Consider the following 17,302-nt stretch of genomic DNA (forward strand, 5'->3'; position numbering starts at 1 on the left):
ACGCACCTGCTTGAGAACCAAAGTGCAGACCAGAAAACCAGCTCCCAACAGACAGCATTCTTAAAGATAAACACCTCCTCTTATCATCTGATGTTATCAGAATCTCTCAGCCAAACTTTTAGGAAAAAAAGCAATGACTTGATACTGTGAGAATCTTAGGGCAAAGCTTCAGTTGTCAGGAATGCACACTCAAGTCTCAAGCACATAGTTAAACACTAGCCAGCTTTGCCGCAAATTGCAGAGGGCTTCAGCAGGTATCAGACACAGCTTTAGCAGAGGCAGGTGCCTTGCAAGCTTCAGGTTAAGGCCTTTGGGGAACAGGACAGAGAGCAGCAGGGAGAAGGATTCATTTAGATATTTGTATTTATGAAAAGCGCCACTAACCTGTTCTGTCGAGACTGGAGGAATTGAGTGAAAAATATTAAGTCAAATCTTGGTGAGCCCAGAAAATAAGGTACAAGAATTCATGTTAGTTCTCCTCACCTTGCTGCCAATTATTTCTGATTCCTGAAATGACGTCCGAATCCCATACTCTTAGAACCAAAAATTCAGTTAGTGCTGCGCTAGAGTTGGGGGAGTGCTGAGTTGCAATCAAGTTGCTTTCTATTGATTAAGGAAAAGTAAATCTGAAGATCAGTTTCAGGATTGCGTAGAGAGGCTTTTTCCTGAAAAACTAGACCTCCCCCCTCCTTTACAAAGAAAAAAAAAAGTGGATTCAGATGGAAATGTCAGGTACTTGGAGCTGAAACCTTGGTTCTCTCTGATCAGAATCACTTTGCACTGAAAAACACAAAAGAAACCCTCCCTTTCCCTTTTTGTACCCAAAAGAAGGCAACTGTCTAGCATTACAGAATTAGCATCCACCAGCATGGGAGTAAACCCAACAAAGGGGCTCCCCCCACGTTTAAATGAAGTCGGTATTCTACTCAAGTTTTCTCTCTCTTATTTTCTTCTTTTTCCTTTCTTTGTTTCTCATCCTCTCTCTCTCTCTCTCTCTCTCTCTCTCTCTCTCTCTCTCTCTCTCTTCCTGTTAACATACAGGCTCTACTCTGCTTTTCCCCCTACAGATAGGAATAAAATATTTAAGGAAACTTTCCCAAATGTGTCTAGGTTCTTTATTCCTTCTTCTCTCTCTGATTCATACACAGATGCACAGTAGCATTTCCCAGGCAAAACTTAGCGAGGGAAAGGAGACTGTGCCTGTGACACCACCACTGATGACCCTGAGGGTCTTCCTAGAGGAGGGTGAGGGTGTGTGTGTGTGTGTGTGTGTGTGTGTGTGTGTGTGTGTGTGCAGGCTTCTCCTGCTGACAATGTCCAGGAGGAACTTTGGAAGGCAGTTCCAACAAAGGAAAGCTGTGTTCAGCTGGACGTTTGCAGGATTCCAGTAAGCTAAATCCAATCCCAAGTCATTCGCTCTGGACAAATGCACATACAAGCAACATTAAAGGAACTCAATAGGCTATGTACACACACACACACACACACACACACACACACACACCTATGAAAGAATAATAATTAAAGAAGAGATCATGAATGTAGGAGGGGGAGTTTGAGGGAAGGAGGGAGGGGTAAGAGTGATATAGACACAATCCTCATGTACAAAAATCTTAAATTTTAAAGAAAAATTTAAACATTTAGAAGACTGCAAAATAGCTGTTGTTACCACCACACTAAAATACTCAAAGTGGAATTCATAAAAAAAAAAAAGAAGAAGAAGTAATTTAGATGCAGCAGGAAAGTTCCCCTTGTAAATCAAATCAATGAGAATTTTAAATATGTCCGGATTTTTCTCTGGCCAGACATTGAAATGTTGCTTGGACTAGAAATAAAATGAACCAAAACAACCGAGCTTTGCATATGTTGTGCTAAAAGGACAAGAGTGTTAGGGAGAACCAGGTTTTTACACTAAATTTCCCCATCTTTAGCCAAAAAAAACTGTGATAATTGTGTAGGCGTTGCACAATGTGTTTATTCTTTCACTGGTAATGGGAATTCTCCCCGTAGACCCACTTAGAGATGCCGAATGGATCCTTTCTTCCAGAAGGCACATATTTATGTAACCGAAGACATGGGGTTTTGGTGCCTGTGTAAAATAGAATTAAATTCAAGTCCTAGACTCACCTGGAGCTGCAGGGCTCTTGCCTGGTCCAGAAGAAACTCTTACTCCAGTCTCATCAGACCTAAATGTCCAGAGGCAAAACACGGTCTTAAAACCCCAGCTGGTGACATACACTAATTGCTTCAGTTTCCTATTTTCATGCACCCAAGGGTGTTTCTATCTCAGCCCTTTCAATCCATATTAAATTCTTTATCCTTCGTGAGGGGGGACTGCTGTGGGGATGGAGGCCATCAGGGCAGATTCACAAGATGGCAGCAGGAGTGAATAAGAACAACTTTGGTGACCAGTGGGCACCAGGTGCTTTGGAAGAAGCTGGCCTGGCTCGTTGCTTGCTGAGCTGGAAGCTGGTCGGTGGGGGCGTGCCCTGGTTGCACACTCGGTGGTCACACATGGATGGATAACAAAAGCATCCATTCATGGCAAGATACGTGTGAGGCACATAAAGATTCCTGCCAGGATTTAGACTGGGGATAGATGAAGTTGGGGTGGGCTGGTATCAGTGGCCTAAGGTAGCCACGCTTTACACACGGGGCATAGACTGACACTGCTTCTTGGTCGACAGAAAAGACACTGGGGAAAGAAAGGAGCAAAAACGAATTTCCTTAAAAGCAGTTCCTTAAAAACAGTTGTCACGCACTGAATGTTCCTGTTTTGTGCTCCAGGTTCTCTATGCCCTTTTTGTGAAAGAAATGGTCAATTAGAGCAACTGCGAAATGATGCAAGATGTCCTGTTGGGAAGGGTTTGCTTCAGAAACTCCTGTTGAGTGACAAGATTCTGTTAGGTGCTCACATCAAGCAATTCTAACATATAATAACATCCAGGCCTACATGGGGAGAGAAGATATCATTTACATATGTATACACATATGCATACTGTATAATTCACTTTAATACATATTTATATATACCCTATGTGTGTGCATAGAATTATATACAGACATCTTTATATACACAGTCGTGTGCCACATGACAATATTTATGTTCACAACAAACCACATGTTCAACAGTGGCTGCAAAAGATTATACCACCGAGTTACGTTGTAGTCATCTTTGTGTAAGAACTCTATGACATTTGCATAAGGACACAATTGCCAGCAATATATTCCTCAGGAAGCATCATCATTACGAACTTGAGAGATACATGTGTAGTGGGGGTGATGTCCCCAAAGACGTTCACTCCCCTTGATTTCTCAAAACTTCTGGGTCCTCAGATACACCCCACTCCACCTCACTAGCAGATGAAATTTCTCCCTGTGTACATACATCATAGAAAAAAAATTTCCCCACAAGACAGCAAATGACCTGGCTTAAAAGCTGCTCTCACCTCATCTCCTGATTGAAGGCCCAGACTCAGGTTCGAGTTGTGTCTAACTTAGATCGAGTTGTGAAGGTCTGAGAGGAAGGGACCATAATCCTGAAGGAGCTAGCACACTGGCTTAGGATGAGTGGGGAGAATCTAAGAGACTGAATTTTGAGGGTGCTCAGCCACCCTCATACAGTCTTGGCACAGAATCAGGGAGATTCATTGACTCTAAAGATAATGGCTTAAACACTGGGTCAAGGACCCCTGGGAAGGCTCAGGCATTTACTAGAAGTCTGGACAAAGTGGTGGACCAGATCCAGTAAGACTGAAGAGCCAAAATTATTGCAGCAGACGGCAAGAAAAGGCTCTGAAAGTCTCAGTCAAGTGAGCAAGCTAGGACAGATGCCTTCTACCATCAGTGAGACCTACCTCTCATGCAGGAATCCACAAGGCACTGGGAAGCTAAGTGGGACTCCCCTTTGCAGGCACTGATCACAGAATCTAGCTCTTTGGTAGCCATGGAGATCATGAGTCTCTGAAGCAATGGAGGCCAAGTGATGGCACCTCCTACCTGAAGCTCAGAGGGAAGCAGAGGTGAGAATTTTCATGATGACAGAGAGGAGATCAGAGTGAAAGTCAAGGGAATCTGATCCACAAAGAGCTCCAGGGACAGTTAACAAAGCACAGTGGCCAAAGAGAGAGGCCAGAGAGCCACCGAGGGTGTCTGTGCTATGTGCATTCTGAAAAGCAGGAGAATGATTAAACAAAGGTTGACAGCAGTTTCCCTAATCAGTTGTGATGTCTAGCTGAGATTGGTGGCACAGGCCTGTAATCTCAGTTACTTTGGAGACTGCAATAGGAGAATCTCAAGTTCCAGGCCTTTCTGGGGGCGGTGGGGGGGGGAGCTCAAGGCTAACCTAGGCAACTTAATGAGATTCCTTCTCAAAATAAAAAGGAAAGTAGGGCTGGTAAGCAGCTCAGTGGTAAGGTGCTTGCCTAGCATGTTTCAGGCTCGAGGTTAAATTCCCAGTCTTATCAAAAAGAGCCAGTCACAACCTCTGCTCCACTTCTAGACGCAAGTCATTTTTCAAATCTAGAATCCGAGGACTGGAAAAGTAAGTGGTCCCCAGGAGGAAAGACCCTTCAGTGACATGGGAAATATATACTTGGATGATTCCCCCCAGCTTATCCAAATAAAGAGACTGTAGACCTGGGAAAGGGGCATCTTGGACATGTTAAGGAATGGTGGACAAGAGGTTCAAATCAACATCAGTTGCCAAAGATCCTGAGAGAATGTAGTAGTCAGAGCCCAGGGGAGAAAAAAGAAAATTCCAGGCAAAGCTTGGCTGACAGGGGTCAGTAGACCCATCTAGATGACATTTTCCCAGTTGTGAAGGTAAGTGATAGCCTAAGAAACAGCCCCCTCCATTTCAGGCCCCTCCACCCGAAATCCCTCCTCCCCAGCGCCCTCTCCCCCAAATCCCCCCATTCCAGCCAAGGCAGTGAATACAGAAGAGGATGCATTCTGGGCTGAGGGGGAATCAGTTGGTCAAGATGACTGTCACTCTTAACAGATGAGGGATGGTGGGGTCTATCATGTCTCCCATCTCAGGATGGATGCTGGAGCCTGGCAGGCTCATCAGAATAGTAGCTGCTTCGCCAATATGCTCTCTTTTTCACAGCCAACTAATGTGGCTTCAGGTGAAACACTGGGAATGAAAGTCAGCAATGGCTTCCCTTAAGTGGAACAAATGGCAACACGCAGGCACAGCTTTATCCCAGGGCTTTGGGAAGTCTCCCACTGCTATGGGCGACTTTGAGTATGATTTGGCAGCACCAGAGCCGGTGGTGAAGCTTTGTTTCTCAGTGCAGAGGTGTTGAGAGTTGGGCCCCAGAAGAAGTGTTTGGGTGGAGGAGTGTTAGGGGCGGAGCCTCGTTAACTGGTTAACTGTCCTGTGAGAGCAAGCCTGATAGGACAAGGCCCCATGAGAGTGGGCTGTTGTAAAGTCTCTGCCTTCTCTGTCTGCTCTCTCTTCAGCACTGGCCTTTCTGCTTTTCACCATGCCTGAAACAGCATGCCAGAAGCTGAGCAGTGCCAGCATCATGCTATTGGACTTGCAGAAAAGAGGCTAAGAAAACCTCTTTTTTAAAAATAATTTACCTGGTTTCTGGCGTTCTTTTATAACAACAGCCAACGGACCAAGCCACTCACCTTCTTTCATAATATAGTGCAAACTGTCCTGAACCATCTGGGCCTCCCAGTATATCACACTGATTCACTACAGTGACAAACTTTAGCATCCTGGGCACGAGGAGCCAGGATAGCAGCAGGTTAGATGTCTTGGTACCATATGCTCTCGAAGGTGGAGCATAAATCCACCAGGCTCAAGGACACTGTTTAAATAAAACTTTCAAAATTTGGTGGCCAGAAACACGTTCTCCAAAGTGAAAGGCAAAGCACTTACTTTGTAGCTGCAAAACAATCTCTTTTCTTTGTTTAGGTCTTTGGGTTCTGAAGGCCATACTTTCCAGACCTAGGAAAATTGTTCTAGCCCTGCGGGGCAGAGAGTGGGAACAAATTCTGTAGCAGGTCCAGGCTACAATGCAAACAGCCTTACCACTTGGACCACAGGTCCAGCAGACCCTTTGATGTTGGAGATGAAATAGAGAGTTCATAGCAAAGCCTGGAGGTTAAACTACAGTGCAGGCCCCTGGTGTTCTGCAGCAAGGTCATGCCTCCGGCAGCAAAGAGAGACACCTCTTTAAAATCAGTTCCTGGCATGTGACTTGGTGCCTCTGATGGGACGTTTGCCCAAGAAACAAATGACCATGTGTTCCTTTCTTTTATGATTTGAACCCCATTCGACCACAGCAATCTATCCTGGGGTGGAAATGATACACTGAGAATAGTCATGAACAAGCTGCCCAACTAGGTAGTTTGGGTTCTGTCACCAGCTACAGCGGCATCAGTACCCCTGCCCCAGATCCCAGATCTCACATCCGGCCAAGTAAATGAAGGTATATATGACAGACTGAGGAATAGTGTGTGTGTGTGTGTGTGTGTGTGTGTGTGTGTGTGTAGCTCTGTGACATCCTCATATGTCTTGTGTGATATTCTTGGGGATTCTCATGAAAATGCTGGTGACTTTAATAATGAGGAGGAGGCATCCTCCAAGTATGTGGAGTTTGGATACTACATTGTGTCGTGTACGTTGTGCTGACGGAGAAGTGTTTTGAGGAGTCAGTATGTACAAACTCAGAGGCAGTGCTGAACCACATTGCCAGCTGGACAATGGCTTCAGAAGTTGGAAAGCCGGTGACGAGGAGGCCCGGAGTAGAGACATGTGAATAGACAGAAGGGAATGAAGACAAAGTGTGAAGATCTTTGTGCCATATATACACACCCACGAGAGCATCTGCTACAGAAGAGGAACTCAGCAGACAGAACCCCTCAACTGGCAGGTTTTTCAGTGGTGGAACAATGGGTACATTTATAAGGTGCCACGCCATGAGGAGGGCACCAAGAGTGTGAACAACCATTTAGCAAGGTTCTCCTAGTGTCTCCGATCTTCAAATGTCCAATCTGTAGGTGACAAAACACAGCTGAGCCCCTGATATGCCACTGTTTCTCAGGGACAGTGACTGGCCTCTTGGCGGCAAAATGATTGAATTGAACCACTTTTATTGTGGAAGAATGAGCAGAGATAAAGCCCCAGTTCAAATATTTATAGTTTAGATATGAAGTGTCCTCCAAAAGGCTCATAGATTCAAGGCTTGATCCTGATGTTCAGAGGTAATTCTTTGGAGAGGCAGCTAGATCCTGAGGGCTTTGACACTGACAAATGCTCCATGGGTTTAACATGTTTTAAAGACTATTGGGAAGTGACAGAATTGTGGAGGAGTAACTGGTTGGAGGAAGTCTATCACTGGGCACATGTCACCACAGGGGACATCTGGTCTTAGGCTTTCCTACTTCCTCTTTGCTTTCTGGCTTTCATGAGGCAAACAGCCTCTGCAGCATGCTCCTGCTACCATGACGTTCTGCCTTAACCTACGGCCCAAAGCCATGGATCTAATCACTCGGTCCCAGAAATCTGTGGCTTGAAATGGGAAACTGCTTCCTTCCCTAAGGTACTTGCCACAGTGATGAAAAGTCTGCCTAATGCATGTGAGCATGCTTTTCTTGCCCAGAGGCTCCAACCAGCACTACCAATGGAAGGAAGGATTGCAGGATGCTAGATCCTGAGCACGTGCCTAGGAAAAGCATTTCACAGCAAAGCGCCTGCCACTGTGGGCCTCTAGCAGTGGGTATACCAGTTAGACCATAAACAATAGCATGGCTGAGATGATGCCATCCTATATGGGCAGTGAAGTCAATTGCTCCTGCAGCAGGTATAGAGGTCATGGCAGGAACCCATGGAACCACAATCGAGGGCACCCTGGGCTTCTTGTGACAACGTGCACAACATGAACAGGAGCACATAGGGTTGTAGTTACAAAACAAGTTTAAGGAGGAAAAGTAAAATAGAGCTTGGGTGCCTTGTTTTGGTGCAAAGCCTCCCTCTTCCCAGCTCCCCTCAGCAACAGAGGAGACTCAGAGGAGCCTCCGCAGCTATGCATGGAGAATTGGAGCTGTTCTGTGGAGAACAAGTGAAGGCGCTCCTGTCAGATCCTTTAAAGAAATCCACAGGAACCAACTGTATTTTCCTTTATCATGTCACCCACTTTGAGGATGTTATAACTCCTTTCTAGGGAAAAATGCACATATGCAATAGATTATAATAACATAAAAACCCAAAACCAAAGCCTCCAAGATTCTCACATCTGTAAGTACACCTTTCCTATTGCCTTCAGATCTTCATTCCTGGTCCTCTGGGTTGACTTCCAGAAGATGGGATACTCAAAAAAACAATTAGTTTCTCATCTTTGTGTTGTTTATTTAGAACAGGGTCTATGTAACCCTGGCTAGACTGGTATGTGCTATGTAGATCAGGATGACCTTATTCTCACAGAGATCCATCTGCTTCTGCCTCCTAGGTGCTAGGATTAAAGGCAAGCAACCAGAGTCACTTTATTTGATTTTCTTTATTGGTATGTATGTGTGTGTGTGGGGGGGGGGTCATAATGTGTTCGTGGAGGTCACAGGATGACTTTCAGAAGTCAGTTCTCTCCTTCCACCTTTATTTATCTAGGTTCTGGGCACAGCTCACCACGCTTCCACAGCAAGAGCCTTTGCCTACTGAGTCACCTTGCAGGCTGTTTTTCATTCTTAAAAACAGTTTTAAAACCCAAGGTAATATTTCCAAATTTTTTTATATTTTTCCACAGATCACGGTGATATTTAATTGCACACTGCAAATATTGAGTTTAGATGATAAAACAAATGCTTTAGGATTCTACTTTTAAAATTTATTATTTCCCTAGGTTCTATTTCTTTTGTTCTGGTCACATTTGTGCTCTATATTCTGGGTCTGGGCCAATATTCATACGAAAAATATGATGTTGGATCTTTGAAAATCACAGGAATGCTTATTAATGTTTATTTATGAATCAGAATATTCCCCAAAGGCTCACAAACAAAAGATATTCATATCTGAAATTTCAGTCATTTTCTAAAACCAACTTAAGAGCCTCTAACGGAAAAATTCATCATTATTCTGTGATATTGGGATGGAGCCGGGCAGGTCCTTTACCATAGAGCTACCTTCCTAGCAGCAGCCAAGCAGTTAAAATAGTAAGTTCTAGATAGACTCACAAAGTGAAACCTCAGAACTGGCTTTATTCGAGTACCCTTGCTTGCACACTGAGATTGGATGGGCACAGGCTGTGTTCTCCGTGCCCCAAGGAACAGCATGTGGTTCTCCTACAAGACACTTCAACGGGACAAAGACAGCTCTGACTAAAGCTTATGAGAGGCAATAAGCACAGGATTTTGGGGCACATGATCTGCCTTCCAGGGGCACTCAGAGGAAAGAAAATTCTCACAGGTTGTTAAACACAAGTTAACCCTTTATGCCTTCCGTGTCCGAGATGAAACCTCCAAGGCCTGACTCCAGAGGAACAATGTTTCTTAGGATAAGTGATGTGTGCAATTCATGGTGATGATGTACAGGTCAAGTTGATGTGGTAAAGAAACAACTTCAGTAAAGCACAACTTTGGGTGTGCCTGTGGGGGCTTTCCAGAAACAGCTAGATCTGAAGTATTCTGACGTAACTGTCTAATCCACCGACTGACAGACTCAGAATCTGAGAAATTCTGACAGGCTGTGGAGACTAGGCCAGTTGGGCCTGCCTGGTTGTATAAGTGTAACTCGGGCGATATGTCTCTCTTGGGTCTCTCTTGACCCAACCTTTTCCTGCCTCTTCTCCATCACTTTCACCCTGCATTGTGTTCTGTCTTCCCATGATCTCAGAACCAACAGAGCCGACTGGCCTCAAGTCTTTGAAAAGTATAAACGAAAATGAATCCTTCTTCACTTACGCCAGGTACCTTGTCAGAGTAACACAAAGGCTGACTAATACTACTCATGATGTCTGCCATGTGTTGAATTCAAGTGCTGGGGTCTGCACACCCTGACTGGAAAGGGACTTTGTCACAAGCCCACACATGGTGAAGTCACAGACTCTGCAGGGATGTGCCAAATAATAAACCATGGCAGCTTTGTGTTATTTGCTTTTGTTTTATTGAGACAGGGTCTCACTATGTAGTCTTGGTTGGCCTAGAACTCTCTATATAGACCAAGCTGGTCCCTAATTCATAGAGATCCACCTGCTTCTGTCTCTCAAGTATTGGAGTTTAGAGGTGCAAGCCACCTTGCCTGGCCCTTTAGATGTAAATTTTGTATTATTCTACTGGAAAATAATCTGATAATAACTATCAAAGTTACAAACGCTGTGGCATCTGATCCAGTAGGAATACAGTTTATAGACAATTTCAAACACACAAAAGAACATGTGCTGCTCACAGCAGCAAAGTGAAACCAGGAGAGAGAAGAGAGACTTAACTGTTAAGGAACAAGACATATCAATACAATGAATATTTACATTGCATAAAGAGGCTACAATGATTTTGTGTCCTACTACAAAGATCTACAAAATATACTTTATGAAAAAACAAAAACAAAAACAAAACAAAACAAAAAACCCAAAAGCCTGTAACAAGCCATAATCTGCATCCTTTTCTGTGTAAAATCAAAGCAACTAGAATGTATATTTGGATTAGCTATTATCTGTGTAAACTCTGGGAGGAGACCAGAAAGGAACAGAAGACACAGGAGGGCTACTACAACCAGGCCTTTCAATGTCTACCTTCCTGACATTGCTTAACTTTTGAACCTTGTGGCAGTTTCCTGTTTGGAAATTAAGTTTGAACATCCTAGCGTTGTCGTGACTATCTCATGGCTGTTCTTACTCAACGCTGTAATTGTACTACCTGAAGTGACTAAAAAGCACTCAAGGATAAGGAGTGCTCATCCAACTGTAGTTCCCTTGGAACACTGGGGTCCTTGACATTAATCTCAGTTGGAACAGAGTCTCTCCCACCTTTGGCTCCACTGAAACCAAGAATGACCTGAGGTAAGAACTCAAATTACCAGTCTCCTTACACCACATTACCAGTTCATTTACTTCTATCAACAGCATCAATAGCGAGTACCCAACATGGCATTCAGAGAAGCAGGGATCTCTGTGGACAGGTACCAACCACAATTCCGGAGTTGACACAGGAGTCTCTATGAGGCTGGACTCAGCACTGTCAGCTATACCAGCAGTTCTGCTCCTGAGAGAATCCACACTCAACAGGGTCTCACTGGAGTACTCTAGATGACAAGGGTTACAACAAAGGTGGCAGCACAGGGCTTCAGCGCCCGCTCTGCACACAGCTGTTGACTGGCAGGACCCAAGTGTCACTTACCAACTGTGTTGCTTTGGACATAAATAACCTACCTGTGTCATCAATTTCCCTCATTAGGGAAAAACAAAAACAAAAAAAGAAAAAACAAAACAAACAAACAAACCAAAAAACAGGCACAGCAGTGTCTGCCTCAAAAGTTAACGGGAAGGGCACAGAGAATTCCTTTTCCAGAGGGCTGGAAAGGGACATGTGACCTCAGGGATCACTCTGTGACACTAGTAAGTGGAGGAGGTAACGGCAGATTCAGACAGAAGAAATCACCTTCAACAGAGGACACCTATGTGCGTCTGAAGCTGAGAAGACTCCAGGGACATTATCTTCCAAGTACAGAAGCCAGACTCCTGGACCCTTAATTCTCAAAAGAATGTTATTTCCTAGCATCGTGCTAAGAAATTATTGATAAACAGATAAGGGTAAAATGCCCTAAACTCCAAACTTATCGAAATTATCTTTCGAAGAAAAATGACCCTAGAATAAAAACTGACAAATTGTACTTTACTAAAATGAAATTTTCAATCTTACTCAATAAAGAGGGTACTAAATAGAAAGATTTGTCTCCAAAGGACAAGAAAGCACTGTTGAAAGTACATTAGAAATCTAAACTTTTGCTAACAGAAAAGTAGAATCTCTTCTAAAAAAAAAAATTTTTTTTTAATTGCGATTTTTCAACCTCAGCAAAATTTCCATTACATTTGGCAAGATGGCCAGACTCTTACGAGCTTGGGCCAATCCACCCAAGAAGGCACTCGCAGAACCATTGTTCACCTTTAGCTATATAAAGATAACTGCATTATCTTTGCTCAGAAGAAACACTCAGAACACAAGGAGTAAATGGACTTGAATTTTTAATTTTTTAAAGATTATCTCTCTATATATATTAATAAAAAGTGCAAAGAATAGACCTTCATGTTTAAATTATATTCTAAAATAAAATATATATATATTTATATTTCCATTAACTGCAGGAGACAACTGTAAGGGGCCTGAGAATCCAGTCCCTGTCACTACAATAAACATATATTTTAAGGAAGCACCTATGAAAACAGGAGAGTTCACAACATTCGGGGACACAAAGCTTCTGGGCATTCTCGAAAGCAGTTTGCATTTCAGTCTTACATGAAATGAAGGGGAAAGTCAAATTCATAAACAGAAATGACAGGACTTAGAACTACAGTGCATTCTGGAGTCATGTTTTACCTGCCCTGGGGTCTAAGCTGACTAAGCCACACTCCCAGGTGTCAGGGAAAGCTATAGGTGGCAAGGCTCCCATGGCGATCAACACTGCATAACCAATTGTCCTCTGCCCCCAGCATGGCTGGTGGGGTGACATGGCTAGAATCCCAATTGGAACTGCACTGGCTTAATTAGCTGCTCTTTCTTTTTCTGGGTGTAGCATTACGGCCCTCAGCTGTGTGGCTTCATTTTCACCAAAAGGTCTTTAAGAACAAGGGGCATTCTTCTCTGCTGCTTTCTTATGCCTTTACAGCAAAGGGCTGCAGAAACAGGCAACTGTGGACTTTTCCTTCTTTTAAAGCAATCTAGGTATCTCAATAATTCAACCTAACAAATCCATTTGGACCACAGCTTCGGAAGCTCCATCCCCAGGGAGACCCTTGGTTTGGATTTGGCTTTCTTGTGTTATTCCTTTCCTTTTTCACAACTGAAAAGAATCTCTACTTTGGAAAGGCATGTTTTATCTGCCGTGCCTGAAGGCACATCTCTGTAATACCAGTGAGGACAGCATTTTGCCTCCTAACTGTCAACAATATGTTCCCACCCAATCTGATGAAATCAGTATTAACATACAGACAAGCTACAGACAAGCATGATGTAGAACATGCAGACTCTTAAAGGTCCATGGGCTCTTCTCTCCTCCTTCTGAGTCTGTTACAAAAATAATTTTGGTTATAAATGTCTACACAGCACCGATTTTATTTCAAAAGCAGCTTTCCTCAGCCACCAAAAGGAACCTGTAAATATGCATGCTCAAACAGCTTTGATCGTTTCTTCTGTACTTCTAAAAGGCCAAGGATTGTACTTGAGATTTTCTTAATTGGAAATGATTCAGCAATTACTCAAACCAAATTACAATGCCCTAAAATTACCTACACCAGTTGGATTGGATGAGAATCCCTTTACATGCAACTGTAATAAAGGATTAGGCCTGCAGCAGATAAACACTGTTGTGTAATAACAGAACACATGAGTCTCAAAGAGTAAAAAAGCCTCTCTTAAAACTTTTGTCATATATAAAATATCTTATCGCGACTAAAGTGTAAGTGCTCGCTCTGCCTGCTGCCGTGGGACGGTATTGGCTCCAAAGTTCAAAAATAAGAAATGCATCTGTTTTCCCAGGCTGACAAAAGCAACGTCTCCATTACAGTTTCTCTCACAGACTCCTCTGCACTCACGCGCACATACACAAAGCAAACAGTCTTCATCTTCGTGACACTGTTGCCACACGTTTTTTTTCCTATTTCCAAAAATCTGTCAAGAAAATGCGATTGCAAAATAACTGTCCTCGTCTAAACCGGCCTGATCCCCACTGCTCATTTGTAGGATTCTGAGACAGTCTGAAGCAGGAGAACCGGCTTCGTCCATCTTTCTTAAACCCTTTGGTTTTCACCCTTAATGCTGCGGTGAATGCAGGCCTGCCTCAGGAGGCCCGAGTCAGCAGCTTCAGAGATGCTGAACCTGAAGTGCTTCAAGAGAACAAACACCTGCCACATGGCGGAGGCAACGGAAAAACACAACCCACAGGAGTTTCCTAAAGAGTTTACAAGAACTTAAGCTTGTAGGACGGTTGGAATCACATAACAAAGGTTAAAGGTCAAAACAACCCCCCACCCCCACCCCAACCATTCAGGTCGACAGTTGCATTTTGAGAATCTCGGCTGCCTCCCATCAGTAGCCTGGGTAGACCAAACCAAACCAAACCAAACCAAACCAAACCAAACCAAACCAAACCAAACCAAGCAAAACAAAACCAGTAACAACAAAACAACAACAATAAAAAAAATCCTATACTAAAAAAAGAATTTACATCTAATTAACAAAGAATGGAAGGGCAAAGAAAAATATTTCAGAGTAGGAGAGTGAGGGGCTGGTGTTGAAAGTGCTTTATATCCACTTCTGCAAAAACACCTGGGACGTTTTGACACTGAAACTTCACTCAGATATCAGGCAAGAATCATTCCACAGGGGACGTAAAAAGAAATACAAAACAAAAACAGCTGTCCAATCATGACACCACAAAGTCCCAAGAAAAAGGTGGGAACCACTGTTCCCTTTGATTAAAATCATTTCAGTGACAGTGCAAGGACAAGGGCTTCATTCACATAGATGGCACAGGCCGGAAAGGCCGCCAGCTCATTCTCTCCCAGTCCCTCCACTTCCTTCACACGCCTGGCCAGTTGATCAGCCACTTCTCTGCTACGGAGTGCATACCCAGAACTCTCGGGCTATAAAGCTGTCAGGAAATACATTCACTAAGCATCAAGGAAAGACACCCAGAGCAGGACGCGCGTCAGGTGTTGCAAAAGAGCACTGATCTAGCGTGGGAGGGGCCTCAGGGCGGGGCGGCGGTGGTGAGGTCAAAGCTCTTCGCTCCGCCCACACTTCCAGAAGTTTCCACTGGGTTAACGCTGCTCCATCTACTTCTCTTCAAAACCTAACGGAGTTCCTGAGATCAGAATCAGGCTGAAAACACTTAAAATGCTCAAAACCATTTAAAAGCAGGGATGAGTGGGGAAAACAAACAAAGAAAGCCAAGTTAATTATGAACAGAATAAAATTACCAGGTAAGGGTATGCGAGTCAGATTGAAAGCCGGAACCCCAGAAAGGAAAGGGGGGGCGGGGAGGAAGAACCAGAGACCCACGTGCTGGCCATTCCCGGGAAGATCCCCATCTCTGGATTTGAACACTGTGCACCACCCCTCTGGGGGACCACGCAGTCTTTGCGCCTAGCAGGAAAGAAGGAAAGAGCCCAGTGGCTGACAAATCCCAGCAACACAGTAAGAAGTCGGTGATTTCTCTGTCATCTTTCACAAGAGAGAGAGAGAGCGAGAGAGCGCATAAAGACTGGAGATGCAGCCAGGTCTGCTGACTGAGCTGAAGAAATCTGTGGTAGAAAATACCAAAAAACAATCCCCTACCCATTCTAGGGGAAGAAAATATACAAAACCCCTCCAAAAGCTAAACAAAAACCAAAACAAAACGGAAATGTCCTTCCTCCTAAAGAAAAGCTTGCTGGAAACAAACACCCTGCAGGAAGTCCTTATGTGAGTTTTTACAAGGCTGGTAGAGGTTATTTCGTTTTTGATTCTACAAAAATTTTATCTCCATCCCTAATGCCAAAAGAGTGCAGTGCTCGTGAGCTGTACTTCATCTCTTCTGGACCGAAGGGAGCCTCATGGTCAAAGTAGTAGAGAAGCATGCTGCTTGTGGGTAGCTGCACTAGAGTTTTTAGCTGTTTCTTCAGTTCTGCTACGGTCTGGTCCAGACGGATGCTCATTTCTTCCACTTGGTCATTGAAGTGGACTTCTACTTTCGCGCTGCTCTGGGGTCTTAGGTCCACTTCTGCCAAAGGCTCCAGTTTCCCGTATTTTGTAATGAGCTCATGATACCTAGGAGTAGAAAAAGAACAATGTCGCCTTAAACTACTCATCGCAACACACAGGTAAACTACACTGCTACCCTCAGCATCTTTTCTCATCCTGTCTATGACTGTCCCTTCTTTCCTACTTGTCCATCTAGCTACTGAGTGGGTGTTGTGGGTTTTGTGTCCTGACGCAGCTGCTCCGCTGAGGTCATTGAAAACCATGTACTCACAGATAGAAGCATTACTCCTGAAAATGGTCCCTATGCCTATGCTACTTACAAACCAGCTTAAAGGGGCTGAGGATGTCTCTCAGAGTGATTACCAAACATACATGAAGACCTGGACTGCACAAAACAATGTATCCTACATTCATGTAACTCAGTACTGGGGAGGTAGAGGTAGGAGAATTAAAAGTTCAAGGTCATTCTCAGCTACACAGCTAAGTCAAGGGTAGCCTTGGCTATTCGGGACCCTGTCTCAAGCAACTGAAGAGAAATGAATAGTCTGAGAAAGAAAACCACCTAGAGAATCAGACAGTACAAAGGCAACAGGCAATAGTATAAAGCCAATCCCTCCACAGGCTGTCTTTTCTTGTTTTCTTTCTTTTGAGACAGGATCTCTCTGAGTAGCCCTGGTTATCTTGAGTGGTATATACATACATACACACACGTCTCTGTGTGTGTGTGTACGTGTGTGTGTGTGACCACTGAGAAAGGAAAAGGCCTAACTAAGCACCCGTTTCTTGGTAATATAGGGGAAGTAGGGGGGCAGTTTCTCAAAGCTCCAAGAAGCCATAATTTCTAGAACAACACATGTGTTTCAGCTATTATCCAGATCTTTCAATAAAGCCTTATTTGAATGTTCCAGCCTGGCCTCAGTAAAATACAAGACAGTTATGAAAGGATCAAGGACTCATTCCTGGAAAAAGAAGACCATAAATAAAGATATTGTGCCATCAGGGCAGGAATAAAAAGACAAAGCACAGTAAGAGGACAATGGATTATAAAAGTGACAACAGGGTCCCCAATATTAAATTCCTACATGGACATTTTTGTATCCACTGCTAGCGTTGGAGGAATTAAGTCTGATTTGATGGATGATATGAGTCTCCTGTATACCAGAGAGGGGGAAGGATTCACCATTAGTTTTGCCATAACTAAGACACTCTACGGTTAATTAAGGATCAGAACTCCATAGTCACGAAGCACTATGCTCCAGTGCTCCCACTCTCCTGGCTTCTACTCAGTACAATAATGTCATAATACGGTTAGTAGGACACTGATGACACGGGAAGACTTTGTGCTGAGAGGTGGAGGAGAAAAATGGCGCATAGTAAAAATAGCACAGGCCCTGACTTTCAA

The 17,302-nt window shown here is 43.8% G+C and overlaps 1 protein-coding gene across 6 annotated transcripts in view; it reads right to left on the reverse strand.

Annotated features, from left to right (window-relative positions):
- LOC110559822 (tubulin-specific chaperone cofactor E-like protein) overlaps positions 1-17,302 on the reverse strand; it is a 173,465-nt gene that overhangs the window by 69,877 nt on the left and 86,286 nt on the right. For 5 of the 6 annotated variants that reach the window (XM_060372123.1, XM_021655446.2, XM_060372118.1 and 2 more), the window contains one exon: positions 10,436-15,966. The exons of the other annotated variant lie outside the window; for it this stretch is intronic. In XM_060372123.1, coding sequence (XP_060228106.1) covers positions 15,648-15,966 — 319 coding nt within the window. In that variant the 3' untranslated portion in view covers positions 10,436-15,647. Of the gene's footprint in view, positions 1-10,435; positions 15,967-17,302 lie in introns of those variants that run through there. 6 annotated transcript variants of the gene reach the window in all.

Source organism: Meriones unguiculatus, chromosome 1 (assembly GCF_030254825.1).
Source record: "Meriones unguiculatus strain TT.TT164.6M chromosome 1, Bangor_MerUng_6.1, whole genome shotgun sequence".
In the NCBI taxonomy this organism is placed as follows: Eukaryota; Metazoa; Chordata; class Mammalia; order Rodentia; family Muridae; genus Meriones; species Meriones unguiculatus.